Here is a 15716-nt window from a genome sequence, read left to right as displayed (position 1 = left end):
TTTAATTTACTTCTCGCTTGGAAGGAGGGTTTTAAGAAGATGATTTGTGAGTTAGATGCCAAAATTTTTTATTGACTTGATTAATTCTAGTGATATTGCAGTGTCCATTAGTCATGTATTAAGGGAGGGGAATTTTTGTGCCACAGTTAATCTAAGTGTGGTGGATTGAATTTGGGCCCAGACCTCCATAATATGTAATATAAAGAATGGGCCTGGATAAGTAAAAAAAAACAAAACGAAAAACTAAGAAACGAAAGGTGTGGCCGTGAGTCGTGAAGTGGCCGGGGATGGAGTTTCATAGCATACAGTAAAAATATAGACGGCCCGTGGGGCTCGAACGCACGATCACAAGGTTAAGAGCCTTCCGCAATGAATTAATGTTGGTTTTATTTTCAAGGTTGGAAATGCGTTTTAGTCCATCCATTGTGAAGCGGTTCTATATGTTGCCCTTCCATGTCCTATTTCTAGAAGTTTATAAAAAACCAGAGAAAGCCCACTTCCCTTGGAGTTATCCATGGCCGAGTCCAGACACCCAAAAGTTGACAAGAAAATCCATCAAAGATCCGGCGCATCTCTTCCTCTCCTTTAATTCATTGTCATTTTTTCTTGAAATTTCAGGTATTGCAAAACCCACGTCGCCTTGACAGTCTCTTCTTCTATCTTCGAAAGCTATCCGCTTTCTTCTCAGGAAAGAAAAAAGGCCTCTTCAATTACTACGAAGATAGTGAAACGATCAAAGAAAAAAAAAAAAAACCATGACGACAGTTATAACTGGTAATTTCGGACCCGCGTTTTGCTTGTTCAGACTCTTCAATAGAAATTCGGCGCATTTCTTGTTCAGACCCTTCACTATTCCCATCTTCAGAAGAAGTTTAACCGCTAAAGTTCGCGTTTCTTCTACTGCCTTTTTTGAAACTAAGCCTATGGTATGCAACAAGAAAACCCGGATAATTGGGTTAATGGTTCTGACTTTTTTTTTTCAATTTTAAATGGTATAATTTGATTTCGAAGTTATTTGTTTTATTGTTCTTTCTTAGAATTTTTAACTTCGTAAACGTTTTGTATGTTTTAGGAATCTGTAGAGGTGGAGAAAGAGGACAGTGGCGGTGAAAGCGGTTTAGCTTGTCCCATTTGTTATGAACCATTAACCAGGATCGGTGACTCCCCTTTATGCGTGTGAGTTCATATTGTTGTTTTTTCAAATGATACGTTTTTCAATTTCAACTTGTGTTTGTATTGATTTGAATTTTGGAATGGAACAGAGGATCGACAGCTGGGTCTAATTTGCAGTGTAACACTTGCAACAAGACTTATTTTGGTAACGAAACGCATCTTGACCTCGTTGCCTCAAGTGGGTGCAAGCAGCATGATGAATCTATGCCGCTGACTACTGAACTGTTCAGGTCTGTCCCTGTTATTCCTTTTTTTACTTTTATAGTTTTGGATAGTGTTGTAAACATTTGCATTTGAGAGTTGAAATTAAATGGAAATATCTGCAGGTCATAGGAGATTGAAAATAAGAGTTTTACTAGTTTCACAAAAAGGTCATAGGAGATAGAAAATTAATCGAGTGAGTCTTTGTTGTGGCACATGATTTCTCTCCTTTGTCTCCTTTATTTTCTATTTCCTTTCTCTAATTATAGAAATTGTAAATAAGTAGGCTGTACTGACTCTGCCAACCACATCTTCTGTCAATGAAAGGGTTGTTTTGCTATCTCAAAAAGGTCACGGATCTGTTGTTTAACTAGTACACCATTGACCATTTCGCATGTTGCTCTCACTACTTATGCCCTCATTTAATTAGTATATGTGCTTGATGCTATGTCCTAGGATTGTTTTGCTTTTATCTTACTTGCAGCCTGTTGGTCATTTCTTAACCAGGACTCCTGTGGTATCGTTTCTCTATGAGAGGGGATGGCGTCAAAGTTTTCTATTTGGTGGCTTTCCAGGTCCAGAGAAAGAGGTAATATGAGATGACAACTTCTATAATCTTGTTCATTAGGAAGGGACTATGAAGTGTTTAATCAGCTTATATCATAGGTTAGCTTTATGTTTTGTGAAGCATCAACCTGAGATCCTAAAAGGTTGACACTTGCAGTGTTTATCTTAATCATGCGTGGGTGTCCCTTGGAAGTGATATCTGTTCATCTGCCATGTATATTAAACGAAAACTCTTAGAAAATAACAATATTTGAAATGCTAACAAATATAAAATATCAATGTGTAATCATCCTACAATTTGTGCAATTGATTTGGCATGATATGCATGGAATAGTTTTCTCAATTCATGTCATTGTTGTTTCATTCTTTCATTAGTGCTAGAGTCAGTAAGTAACTAATGATTTACATTGCAGTTTGATATGGCTAAGAATTACCTAAAGCCAGTGCTAGGTGGAAACATTGTTGATGCTAGTTGTGGTAGTGGGTTGTTCTCCAGACTTTTTGCCAAGAGTGGATTATTTTCACTGGTTGTTGCTCTGGACTTCTCAGATAACATGCTGCGACAATGCTATGAATTCATCGAGAAGGAGGAAAACTTCCCCAAAGAGTATAAAAGTTCACCTTTAGATTAAGCTCATTTGACTTTAAATATTTTTAATTTTAAATTTGAGATGTTACCTCTGACTTATTTATTTATTTCAAAGGAAAGTGACCTTGGTCAGAGCTGATATCTCTAGACTTCCTTTTAAGTCAAGTTCAGTTGATGCTGTGCATGCTGGTGCTGCTTTGCACTGTTGGCCTTCACCATCAACAGCTGTAAGCAGTTCTTTTAAATGTGGTGATTAATCATTACAGTTGCTTGTTGTCCCTAATATTACTGGCATAGAAGGGCTTACGATATAGGTTGATACTCAAAGGTGAAATCTTAAGGCTCATTTCTTAAAATGATGGCAGCAAGGCTGGAAAACTTTCATAACTTAGACTCTTGTATGTTTTGTTGAAATGAGTGTTTTATGCCAACAGTACACTTTGTGGAGTAGAAAATAGAGTTCACCAGGAAACTGGAAGTGTTGACATTAATCTATGTTGAAATAAATATTTTCTGTATTTTGGAGAAATCTCTAGTAAGGATATTATCCCCCTAAGCTGGTAATGTCCTCCAGACTAAATACTTATTCCAATAAGAATTAAGGTCATTGAACAAATTTGAAAAGAGCAAAATTGTTTCCGGCAAATATAGCTTCTGAAGAAAAATAAAATATGTGTTAAACTTGGCATTAATAACATATATTATAGAATCAGCTTTCCAAAATGTATGGATCTGCACAAGAATCTGAGACGCTGTTTTGGTATTCCTACTGCATCTAATGCTTACTTGGTGGCATGAGATCATGCTCTTTGTTTCTTGAGCTTTTACCTTTTATAGCCTATGTTTTAAATGATTCTATGTTTTAAATGATTTTGAAATGGTTTACCTAGGTGGCTGAAATAAGTCGAGTTCTTCGACCTGGAGGTGTTTTTGTTGCTACAACCTACATACTTGATGGGCCTTTTGCGTTTGTGCCATTTTTGAGGACTTTCCGCCAGGTATGGTAATTATTTCAGCTTTGCTAAATGCATTAACCACTTCACAAGTTTAGACTGGAGTTCATTATGCACTATACCAAAGCCGAATTTGGCACTTGATTTTGTTTTTTGAATAATGAGAATTGAATTTGTCATGTTTTTCATTATTTGCCCAGTGTTATTGAATTAACTGAAGAAGCTTTATCTAAACCTTTCTTGCATCAGGAAAGTTGGTTATTCTTTTGATTGCTGATGTTGGCTTATTTTTCTGTGTAGAATATAATGGGAATCGCAGGCAGCCATATCTTCCTTTCTGAACGTGAACTTGAAGATCTCTGCAGAACTTGTGGGCTAGTTGGTTTTACATGTATAAGAAATAGACTTTTTGTGATGATATCAGCTAGAAAGCCCAGCTAACGAGCCATCTTCCTAATTACAGTTGCACAATATATTGTAGTTTCAATAATTTTACAAAGCCAAATTTGTAAAGCTATAGAGTGTCTCTTTTCCAAGTTTATGTTTCTCATGTTTCAGTTCTTTGGTTTATATAGATGATTTTTAATTTGTAAGGGACTTGTACCGTTCACAAACATGCAAAACAAATGGAAAGCAAAAAGGTATAGCGTTGTTTCATTGATGCTTATCCGAATGTGATCAAATTTGACTGTTCAGATGTTGCCATTTCAAACAAAAATGTAGCTCTTCAATGTGTGTGCCTTTGAATTTGTAACTCTTAGTTGCATTTGGCGGTAAAGGACAGTCTTCTCATCATTTTCATAGGGATCAAGGTCAACCTCGCCTTCGTAATCCACTTCAATAACGCTTGTCTGCAACATATGTTTTTTTTTTTATTCAAATGATTGAGTTTGAGAATGATCTCCACGTTCAGGCATAGTATCTGACAATGGCTCTTGCATATCTTATTCTGTTAGTGCTTTAGTCATTTGTGCTCGCTCTCTATCCCTTGGGTAGGTGAAGTAGAGGAAAGAATAGATGAAACAACGGAGAGCCATTGCAATTCCTATTGCTATGTAAAGTGCTTTTGCCAATGATCTAGAGGAAAAAAATAGATGAAACAACAGAGCCTCAGCTTCATTTTTTTTTGGCTTTTCATGTCTTTTATATATGTGAACTTCCAATGCTATGATCTAGACTCTTCATTCCATGATTCAATATTTGATGGGACATTTTGGAATACATTTACTTTTGTCCACCTCCAAAATTGAGATTGATAGAGGACTCGTATAAATGACTTAGACCCACATATTTTATACACAATGATTTGGTTCTCCTTTCCTGATTTTCTTACTTCAGTAAGACTCCAGCCTGTACCATGAACTTGTCTGTTCTAATTTAGCTCTATCGAAATGCTAAATATGTAACAACTTATGACTTAAACTGGTTTGATAAATGCAGCTTTTTTAATATGTACAATGTAATTTCATCTAACAAATAATATTAAAAAAAATGAAGGGTGGGGGGTGGGGAGTTTGAGAAACTTGTATGTAGCCGGACATTCCAGGAAATGCGGAAAGCTACAATGATTAAGACCAATCCATGCATTACACCTGTGGACAGATCATCAGGTAAAACAAGAAAGATATTACTGCTAGAGCGATGGCTGATGCTGAGCTTATCTGGGCCAGAATGATCCTTCCGGAATCTGGCAGACGTGCGGAAAGCAAATCCCCCATCCTACCTCCAAATAGGCCCCCCACAGAAGTAGCAATGACAAACATGGCTATCAAGAATGCGGTTTTCTTGTGGGAGAATCCAAGTAACTCCAACCCCATTGGTGCAAATCACTAACCAGTAAGACCCTGAGCCACAATAATTTGGAATGTTGGAATCTTTGTAACTGTTTTAGCTTCCTGAACTAGGTCCTTCACTTCAGGCCATAAGGATCTATTTGAAATTTGATTGCTAGATTATTTTGTACCACAATCTGAATTTGGATCATAGGCAGTGAGATTGGACAAATGGAGGCTGTGTGGGCTACGTGTAACACAGGCAAAATAGTGGACTTTGTTGGAGATCAGCTAAATTTAATCTGGAAATTTATTTTCTTTTTTGGTAAAGAATCTGGGAAAATTGAAGTACTGTACGGTAATGATAATTGAGGCTCCAGGATCAAGATATCGTGCTTTTTGACTTTTTTTTTTTTAGTACAGGGGGTGGAAGAGGCTCATAACCTAGACCTCATGCCCCCCGTAGGCTCCCCTCGGCCACTAGGCCAGGGGGCGGGGGACATCGGGGCTGTTGGGTTTAATTGCCTCTTTTCTATATAACCACAGCATAGACAGATTACAGGGACCTGAGCTCGGATGTGGCTTACTTTGGCCACAGAGTGAATTACAAATGGCAACTCAGGGTGAGGAGTGCTACGCATGGGCAATGAAGGGAAAAAGATGGGGTTAAGTTTGGCTGTCGCTGTCATGCTCCAATAAATCAGTAGAGTAAAATGTCACCAAGAATTATAGTAAAATATTAAATATATTATATAAATTTTAAAATTTTTAATATAATATTTAAATTATAAATATATTAATTAATTTGATAATTTAAAAAATTAAATTATTTGTTAATATTATTGTTTAGACTTAATCAAATTAAAGATATCATATTAATTAATAAATTTATAATATAAAAATCATATTAAAAATTTAAATAAATAACATATGTGGTTTCTAAATTTTTTATCGAATTTTATTTTGATTTTTAAATTTTAAAATATTCTAATCAAATCTTTAATTATTTAAATATATATTAATATAATTTTTTCGTCTGCTGAACCGTCTAAATTAATAAAAAATCTCATTCGACACAACACGTAATCTTTAAAATTTTCAATATATGAAAATTTAAAGTTTTGTAATTAAAAAACATGGAATTAAAAACAAAAAAAAATTAAATCAAAACATAACACAATAAAAAATAAAATATTAAACTGACTCAATAAGGATTTGTTTCTCACTAATCTGTTGAGTACATGTAAATTAACTCAACACATATATTAGTTCGTAAAAGAATTTAACACAAATTCGTATCAATCTATTGCTAATGTATACATTTACTGATAAAAATATTATAAATTAAGATAACTCCAAATTCTTGATAGGATTCAATTTTTTTAATGCAAAAACAAAGATAAATTATCTAAGTTTCCTATAATTATAAATAACAAGAAACTTCATTTTTATCGATAATAATAAGAGCCTATAAAATTCTAACACAAGACACCACAAAATAGGAACCAAAAAACTATTTTTACCATCTTGAATATCAACCAATGCCATTAAACCATCAACCAATCTAAAACAAATGAAAATGATTTCATCAATTTCTTTTCTCTCAATTTCTTCTTGTTTTCTTCTTCTTAATTTTAGAAGGAACAGAGAAAAAGATAGAAAGCAAGGTTGCTAAAATCTCGATTAGAGAAGGATTGGATTAGCCTTAACAATATTCAATTTGATCCCCTGCATTTCATTCGATAAAGGTAAAGCTATTGTTGAACTTCAACTTTCGATAAAGGTAGTGGAAGGGCCATATGCTACCCTTTCAAATGGTTCTATCTCTTGGCCATTAGAGGAAAAAAAGGAGCAAGAAGAAGGAAGGAAAAAGAAAGTAATAAACAAAAACAAAAACAAAATAATAACAAAGTATTGATTTAGCTTTTTTTTTGTTTTTAATTTCATATTTTTTAATTACACATATTTAAGTTAACTTTAAATTTTCATATATTTAAAATTTTAAAGGTTACTTGTTATGTTACATAAGATTGTTTTGTTAATTTATATTATCCAGTAAATAAAAAGATTATATTGATATACATTTTGATAATTGATGACTTGATTATAACTTTTTAAAATTAAAAAATTAAAATAAAAGTTGGTCCAAAATTTAAGAGTTACATACGCTATTTGCTCTAAAAAATTTTAAATTTTAAATGTCATATTAAATATTTTATTATATTTTAACCATAACATTAACCCACTAAATTTACTTTCCTCGTGTAGCTTCACTCTAATGTAGGGGAATAGAGACGTTACCGTTCCCTACAAAAAGAAAAAAAGAAAATCGTGGGTGATTAATATCATGAATGATTTCAAATAGTACAATGCCAACCACCCAAACAATTGAGCCAGGCTTAAAGTCCATTGTAGAATATAGTTTCAGGCTGGCAAGGGAAGATGAGTTAAAGCCACTATAATAAAAACTTGGCCCATTTTTATTTGGTTCAATGAAACTTTAAGAATAGTACTAGGTATAAAGAAATTTTTGCCTATGAATTTTCGGCTCATATGAATTCTACAAAATACAATGATTATTTTTGTTTGGTAAAAGAATTAAGGGTGGGGGGATGAATACAATGATTCATTTTGTCATGCCATGTTCCCCCTATCTTTTAAAAAAAAATGGTGATTTTGAATTGACGTGAAAGTATTAAATTAAAAACGGTGGAATGTGAATTAGAGTCTAATTTATAAGCCAACAAATAATTTATTTACAATTAATCACTGGTTAACAAATGAAGAAAATGAGCTATATTAAAAATACCTTTGAATTGCCAAATGAACCAGATAGAATGGTGTGGCCCTATAAAGAAGATGGGATGTATTTTGAAAAAAATGGCTATAGGGTATTAAGAAAGAAAATGGTGCTACTTGGTTTGAAACAACCTTCATGTTCATTTTTTGTTGATAGATGGTGTGTAAACCAGAAGAAGGAGAATTGAAGTTTAACTGTGATGGTGCATATTGTCAGTAAATAAATAAGTTCGGTATTGGAGTGGTGGTTAGGAACTGCTATGATGAACTGGTGGATGGTGTTAGGAAAATGGTGAAGGCTGATTTTGTTAGGCTAAAAAGTCCCAATCCAATTAAGTCAGTGAAAGTATAATCAAACAATCAATCAAACATACAAGAAATAATAATTTAACGTGGTTCGATCCAATCGACCAACGTCCACAGATGCGAAACAAGATTTACTAGTTGTAGAAAATTACAAACATATAAATCAAATCATCAATCACTTAACAATCAATACCCATGACCCTTTCAATTTCTTCTAGTCTTATGAAGTATTTTCAATCCAAACAAACACATACCCATGTACACTTTTTTAACACAACCAAACACATACATATATGCACCCATACATCATATCTATGTGGACCTTTTCAATTTTTTTTAGTCTATTCACAAACAAACATACATACCTATAAGACATAAATTCTCAATACTCTTATGGGGTGTCTATCCCATAAAATCCTATAACTCTCTTACATATTTTTTTCATACCTAATTCTGTAGAGACTTCATATATTTATAACTATACAAACTTACCTATTAAGAATTTTTTTTCTTTTAGAATTCTTCTTCTGTAAGTCAAACTTGCCCATCAAGTAATATCTAACAAATTTCAAACAAATCTCTAACAAATCTTAAACAGATCTCTTATGAAATTTAAGTCATTATTTCTAACAATCTCTACCTTGACTCAAATTTAATCAATAATTTATTTTCATGTTAGATATGTTTGGCACCACCTACAATAGAAGTCTCACAATCATTTTTTTATGTGCATTTACACTTCATACAAATGATCTTCAATTCTCAAAACTTAAACTCGAATTTTTTTCTTGAATCGAGCTCCTCTATGCTTACCTATTTTCATGTCTTGAACCTTCAGATCACCACAGCTTTGATACCACTTGTTAGGCTAAAAAGCCTCAATTTAATCAAGTTAACAAAAGCATAATCAAACAATCAATCAAACACACAATAGATAATAATCTAACGTAGTTCGATCCAATCAACCTACGTCCACGGATGAGAAAAAAGATTCACTAGTTGTAGAGAATTATAAATATACAAATCAAATAATCAATATCTCAACAATCAATACGCATAAACCCTCTCAATTTTTTTTAGTCTTATAGAGTATTCTCAATTCAAACAAACACATACCCATGTACACCCTTTCAACACAATCAAATACATACCCATATTCATCTATACATCATAATTATGTGGACCTTCTCAGTATTCTGTAATCCACTCACAAACAAACATACAAACCTATAATACTCCTGTAGGGTGTCTATCTTATAAAATCCTATAACTCTCTTACATCTTTTTCTTATACCTAACCCTATAAAGACTTCACTTATTTATAATCATACAAACTTACCTATTAAGAATCTTTTTTCTTTTAGAAATTTTCTTCTACAAGTCAAACTTACCCGTCAAGCAATATCTAACAAATTCTAAATAAATCTTTAACAAATCTCAAACAGATCTCTTATGAGATTTGAGTCATTATTCCTAACAGATTCTGTAATTGTTACAGTGCAGACTTTGGCATGTAGGGAAGGAGTGAAGTTAGCAATGAAGAAGTATAACAGAATTGTGATTGAAACTGATTCTAAAAATTTGTTCAGCTATTATAGTAACCCTGGGTGGAAGTTAATGCCTGTATTGTATGACTTTGTAAAAATGTTAGGTGTTATTGAGGAAAAAATTTAGGTCGATTCGAAGAAAAGCTAATGAGGTAGTTAAATGGATAGCAACTAAGCAAAATGAGGGGATGGCTAAGGCAGCCACCATCTTTTCTGGTGCTTATCCTAAAGCAAGGATGATCTTACAGCACCATTTTAGGAGTGTGTAGTTTCTATCTTTGTTAGATTGAGTTCAGGTGTAAAGGTTTTGGATTGTCTAACAGACTTGTGGTGTTGTACTTTGATGAAAGTTTTAATGAAAAATAATTTTCTTGAGGCAAAAAAAAAAAAAAAACAATTCCCCTACAAAGCATTTGCCTAGCCTAGATTCAAGCATGGTTTGCGTCAAATTTTAATGGTCAATTTTTTTTTCTTTTTAAACAAGGGATATCCTTAGTTTGAATCCAAATTATTGTCAATATAACTAGCTACCATGATGTGAAATGATAATACCCAATGTACAAATCCGATAATCTTTGACTTCATTTATATATTAATGAAAATTTTAAAATTTACAAATTAATTTAAAAATTATGTATGTTTATTTTTAATTATATTAATTTTTTATTTTTTAAAACATTTTATTGACAAATGCTCTAAAAGCATTCTTTAAGAATTAAGATTATTGTATAAAGTAATATTTTCATCCAATGTATTAAAAATTATACATAAAATTATCAATTATTCATTTAATGCAAAATTATTACTACCTATAATAAGTAGTGTATAAAAAAACCACAAAGAGTATTTTAAAAAAACCTTAAAGAGTGTTCTAAAAATGCTCATCAACACTTTATTTTAAAATATATAAAAAAATATGAAAATTTTTAAATCTACTTATGAAATTCAAAATTTTTTTATGCTATATCAGATAATTTTTCATAATCTTTTACAAATTATTATGTAAATGACCAATCGAGTCAGGTTGAACTTAAAAAAATCTGATTGATAAGCTTAGTCTTTGAGCAAATCTAGTCTCAACATGAATCAAATGCATAAATATGGAGTATGATTTAAGATTGTTAATATCATACCATATAATATTTTGATTTTTTTTTAAAAAGGTATATGTTACTATTAGTTGTTTTGACATATTATTTCAAAATTTTTTATTTAACACAAATATATTTATAAATATACATAGATTTGTAGATAATAATACTTAATAATATACAAAATAAATATACAATATATTCAAAAATTAAATAAATAAATTTAAAAATTAGCAAATAATATCATCAATTTATTATGATATTTTTAAATACTTAATGTAATCATATTATATATGAATAAGCATTATTCTTTTTCATATAAAAATATGTTAAGATAAAAATAAATAAATGAAAAAATAATTTTAGTTTTAAAATTCTTAAACTTTAGAGAAGTGCTACTACTTTTTTAAAAAAGATTGAAATACTTATAAACTTTAATTTAGAAAGATAAAGTGTAAAAAAAAAAAATAAGTTGAAGTAAAAAATAGAGAAATCCAATTTTCAAGGGTTATTTGGCTCTTTACTTTTATTGTTATTAGGTTAAAGATAATCAAACAATAAAAAATAAATTAAAAATTATAAAATAGTTTTATATTTACTTACTAGCTAAAATAAACTACTCCACCAAAATTTATAAAATTCAACAGAAACCAACAAAAACAATCTATATTATTTGATACCAAATTCAATGTAAAAAACCATCGCTAATAGGGATGTTAATAGATAATAAATAAATGTATATTTGTTATTATTCAATCCTTTTATGTCGAATTCAGATAATTATAAATGGATAATCAATGGATTTGAATAAAAGATTTACTATTCGTGATGGATTCAAAACGAATACAAATAATATTCCTTGGATATCTAGTATTCGAATCTGTTTAAATTTTAGTGAATAGTAATTGATATTCATATCGTTACTTGTTTATATATGTAAACTATATAAAATTTTATATTTATAGAAAGTTACAAATTTTAAAAAATAAGTTTTATTTATTATTAATTAAGAGTGAATTTGATATTTAAATTAAATTTTTGTTTATTTTATATTTTGACAAAAAATTTAAATAAATTGATATTTTAACGAATTCAAATATTTAAATAGATAATATTTATCTAAACAAATTTGAATATTATAAATATTAAACAGATTCGGATATGAATATCTTAAAAAATTATGAAAATCTATTCTGTTGCCATTTCTAATTGCTAATATAATTGAAATACATCAATTGATACAATAGATACTAAATAAAATTAACAACAATAATATGATCTACCAGGACTTGAAAAAAAGAGTGTCATAATGATTTTTCATCCAATGGGACTCGATCGTTAGACTTAGTAAAAATTTTCAGAGTCACCACTAATCTTTTTTTTTTGTAGGGTGTAATTGACCACCCAAAAATATAATCTTTTTTATAAAAATCTTAAAATTAATTAAAATTTATTAAAAGACGTTTAGGTTTGCAAAATTATGGTTGGGTCTAAAAGTATGATTATGAGTGAAAAAAGTATTAATATCCTTACATTATTCGTCCAAAGAACAATTCCAATTAAACATGTGTAATCATTTAATTTTGAAGATATTATTTTCATTATATTTAAATTTAATTTCCTAAAATTTATTTATAAAAGAATATTTTTTTTGTGAAATTAGTATTATTATTATTATTATATTTGTATTCTATAAATTCTTCAATACTTTGATGAAATTTATAAAAAATATTTATTAAAAAAATTTCAAAAAAATTAACCATTTATAAAATTCTCAAAATTTTGTCATAAAATATTTTATTTATTTAAACTAATTTTAGGATTATTCTAATCTTTAGCAAAATCTCACAATTTTATTAAACTAATTTTAGAATTATCCTGACTTTTTTATAAAATCTTAAAAATTTTAAATATATTTTAAAATTATCCTAACTTTCTAATTAGATCATAAATAAAATTATTTTTTATTGATGACAATTAAAATGCTTAGTTAAATTTTTATTGTGAATATTTTTCTTATTTTTCTTATTATTATTATTATTATTATTATTATCTCATCCTTAATGTTGATAATTTTTTACTGAAGCCATAGTCTTTTGGGTTGGAGCAAGTGAGCTCTTTGCGCCCGTGTCTTAGGACTAGGGTTGGCAGCCCAACCCGAAACCGACGGGTTTCAACCCGATCCGACCTTATAGGATTAGTTTTTTTTTTTTTGAAAATCGAATTTCGGATCGGATCGGTTATTAATAAGTGAAAATTGGGTTCGAATTTTAGACAAATTCAACCCGACCTAATATTATATAAAAAATTATTTTTAAAAATTTTTATTTATATATATTTTTATATATTTATATTTAAAAAATAATATTTTATTAATTTTGATCGGATTAGATTGGATACGATTTATATAATGTCATATTCGAGTAAAAAAATTTTAAAAAATTTTGAATCGGGTACAAATACAAATTTTATGATTTTAAAATCGAGTCAAATTGGAGAGAGCAAAAACTTACCCAAACCCGACCCGTTATCATCCCTACTTAAGACACGTGTCCCATGCAAATGTGCTTTTTGCATAATTACATTGAGTGGTTTTTTTGTTATTCCAAGATAAAACTCTTTATATATATATATATATTATAGTTAAATTTAGTGATCATTAGCCAAATAAGTGTGATTTCAAACAATTTGGTACAAATTTTGACATTCTTAAAGAACTGCTTATTATCTTTCAAATTGAATGTTCATTTTGTATTTTTTTTGGAAATTTTTATAACTTATTTTTTTTATATTTTAATTACTCATAAAATTATAATAAAATAAAAAAGTGATCAAAATAAATATTTTACTTGACTAAAAAATGTAAAAAAGTGGACATACAATTTGAAACAGATGGATATCAACAAAGACGCTCGAATATAATGTTCTTTTTCTACACTTATAAGTCCATTCTTTTAGCTTTATTGAAAGCAAATTGTGTTGGCAAAAGCATACACTGAACAAAAGGTTCCCTAGCACATGCATGTTGCTGAATTACATATACATTCCGGTTACCTGGCCATATGTGGAACAGTGAAAGGCAAGCAAGAAATCAGTAAGTAACAAAAATAATGCACGGAATAATAAATATTTATTACTTCGAGTGATAACAATTTTAATTTTTTTAAGTAAAAATTTTAAGTTTAAATTTTATGAATAAAAAAATAAACGTTAAAAAATTTTATTTTTTTTATAAAATTTAATTCGATTTAATTTTAAAATAATTATCAAACATCAAAATATCGCAGATAAATAAATAATGCATGGGATAGGAGGCATTTGGGCTTACCTGTTTTTATCGAAATTAAAGCGTAAGTAGTTTCAAAAACTGAACTATAGCTCGCCCGGAGCGAAGGTGAAAAGCTCGGCAACCAAAACTGGTGTCGGAGGTAACTGCGAATCTCATGTTCAGGAAAGTAATGGTATATGTACCATTAAAATAATATTCATATTAACTAAAATTTTAAATATAAAATAAATAAATAGATTTTGAAATTAAGAGGAACAACAATTAATTCAAGAAAGATTTTGAGTTGAATTTTTAATTTCTTTTTTAAAACAATTTAAATTTTCATAAAATATATATTTATTATTAAATCAAATATTCAGGTGAGACAATGTTTAACTGTTATATATAAAAAAAAACCTTCCAGAAGAATATCGTGTTAATTATGAATTATTAAATAAAATGTTTGGATCTGATTATCTTTAACTTTTATATACAAAGCCATTTAGGAGAATATTATGTTACCAATTCATAGTTTGTTTCAATTGTTTCTTTCGAAAGAAAGAAAATTTTCCATTATTAAAAAAAAAATTTTAAAAAAAAGTGCAATGAAAAGTGTTATAAGTAGAAGAATTTTGTTGAAGGTCCAAATGAAAATACAGAGCTGCAGTGAGCGGGTTTTTATTTTTGCTGTCTCTCAAGATTCTGTCTGATAAATGAATAAATTTATCAATAAAAGATATGTATTAAAATTTTAATTTTAAAAATTTTAAGTACTGAATTTATGATATAAAAAGTTGTTCTTATGCTACTGAAATTAAATGTTAAGTAAAATTTTTATTAATCTTTTATAAAAAAAATGATATATGATTTTATAATTATTTTTACTTGTTAAAAGTTAAAGAGGAAAGAATAAATTATTAATGTTAAAATGAAAGAATATGAAATTAATGTAATTAGATAACATTTTTTCCTTAAATAAAATTAACTTAATACATTAAATAGTTAAAATAAAAGTCACATTAGCATTTTCAATATTTTTTCATTAAAAATCTTCAATTAGGTAAATTTTAAATAATATATCAAACACATTAAAAATATATAATTTAAAATTTTTGATGATTTATCAATTGCATTGTAAGTAAGCAAGAATTCATATTCATTTTACTAACATTGGGCGAGCTTAAATCAACATTCAAAAGCCCTCAATATAATGTTATGTTCCTTCAATAATTAGTTGATGTAGAGAGAATAAGGTTAAGATTATTATTTTATACACAATGATAGAATTTTAGAATTTCATAAGTGTTGTTAAAAGATTTAATGTATGTACATTTAGTAATTAATTAATTAATTAATTTTTATAAATATATCTAATATATAAAACTTATCACATTTTTAATTTCTTTTGATGTTTGGTGGAACTTAAAAACTCTTATCGATTATGACAATG

The 15716-nt window shown here is 29.0% G+C and overlaps 1 protein-coding gene across 1 annotated transcript; it reads left to right on the top strand.

Moving 5' to 3' along the window:
• The first annotated feature begins 467 nt into the window (after positions 1-467).
• On the top strand, positions 468-4140 carry LOC111310777 (putative methyltransferase At1g78140, chloroplastic). The gene is made up of 8 exons (XM_022910182.2): positions 468-926; positions 1073-1176; positions 1263-1403; positions 1882-1963; positions 2355-2548; positions 2646-2757; positions 3421-3528; positions 3784-4140. The coding sequence occupies exons 1-8, from the start codon at positions 756-758 to the stop codon at positions 3922-3924; spliced, it is 1053 nt and encodes a 350-aa protein (XP_022765917.2). The 5' UTR covers positions 468-755; the 3' UTR covers positions 3925-4140.
• The last annotated feature ends 11576 nt before the right edge of the window (positions 4141-15716 follow it).

Source organism: Durio zibethinus, chromosome 1 (assembly GCF_047325235.1).
Source record: "Durio zibethinus cultivar Kanyao isolate XHJ-2024 chromosome 1, ASM4732523v1, whole genome shotgun sequence".
NCBI classification, from domain to species: Eukaryota; Viridiplantae; Streptophyta; class Magnoliopsida; order Malvales; family Malvaceae; genus Durio; species Durio zibethinus.
The sequence above is the reverse complement of the archived record's forward strand: the minus strand, read 5'-3'. Positions and strand labels throughout refer to the sequence as shown.

Bases quoted from the DNA above. Each gene is read 5' to 3' on its own strand.
- LOC111310777 (XM_022910182.2), top strand. From the start codon at position 756: ATGACGACAGTTATAACTGGTAATTTCGGACCCGCGTTTTGCTTGTTC. The intron at 1,177-1,262 runs GTGAGTTCATAT...GGAATGGAACAG, and splicing joins GGTGACTCCCCTTTATGCGT to AGGATCGACAGCTGGGTCTA. The intron at 1,964-2,354 runs GTAATATGAGAT...TTTACATTGCAG, and splicing joins TTCCAGGTCCAGAGAAAGAG to TTTGATATGGCTAAGAATTA.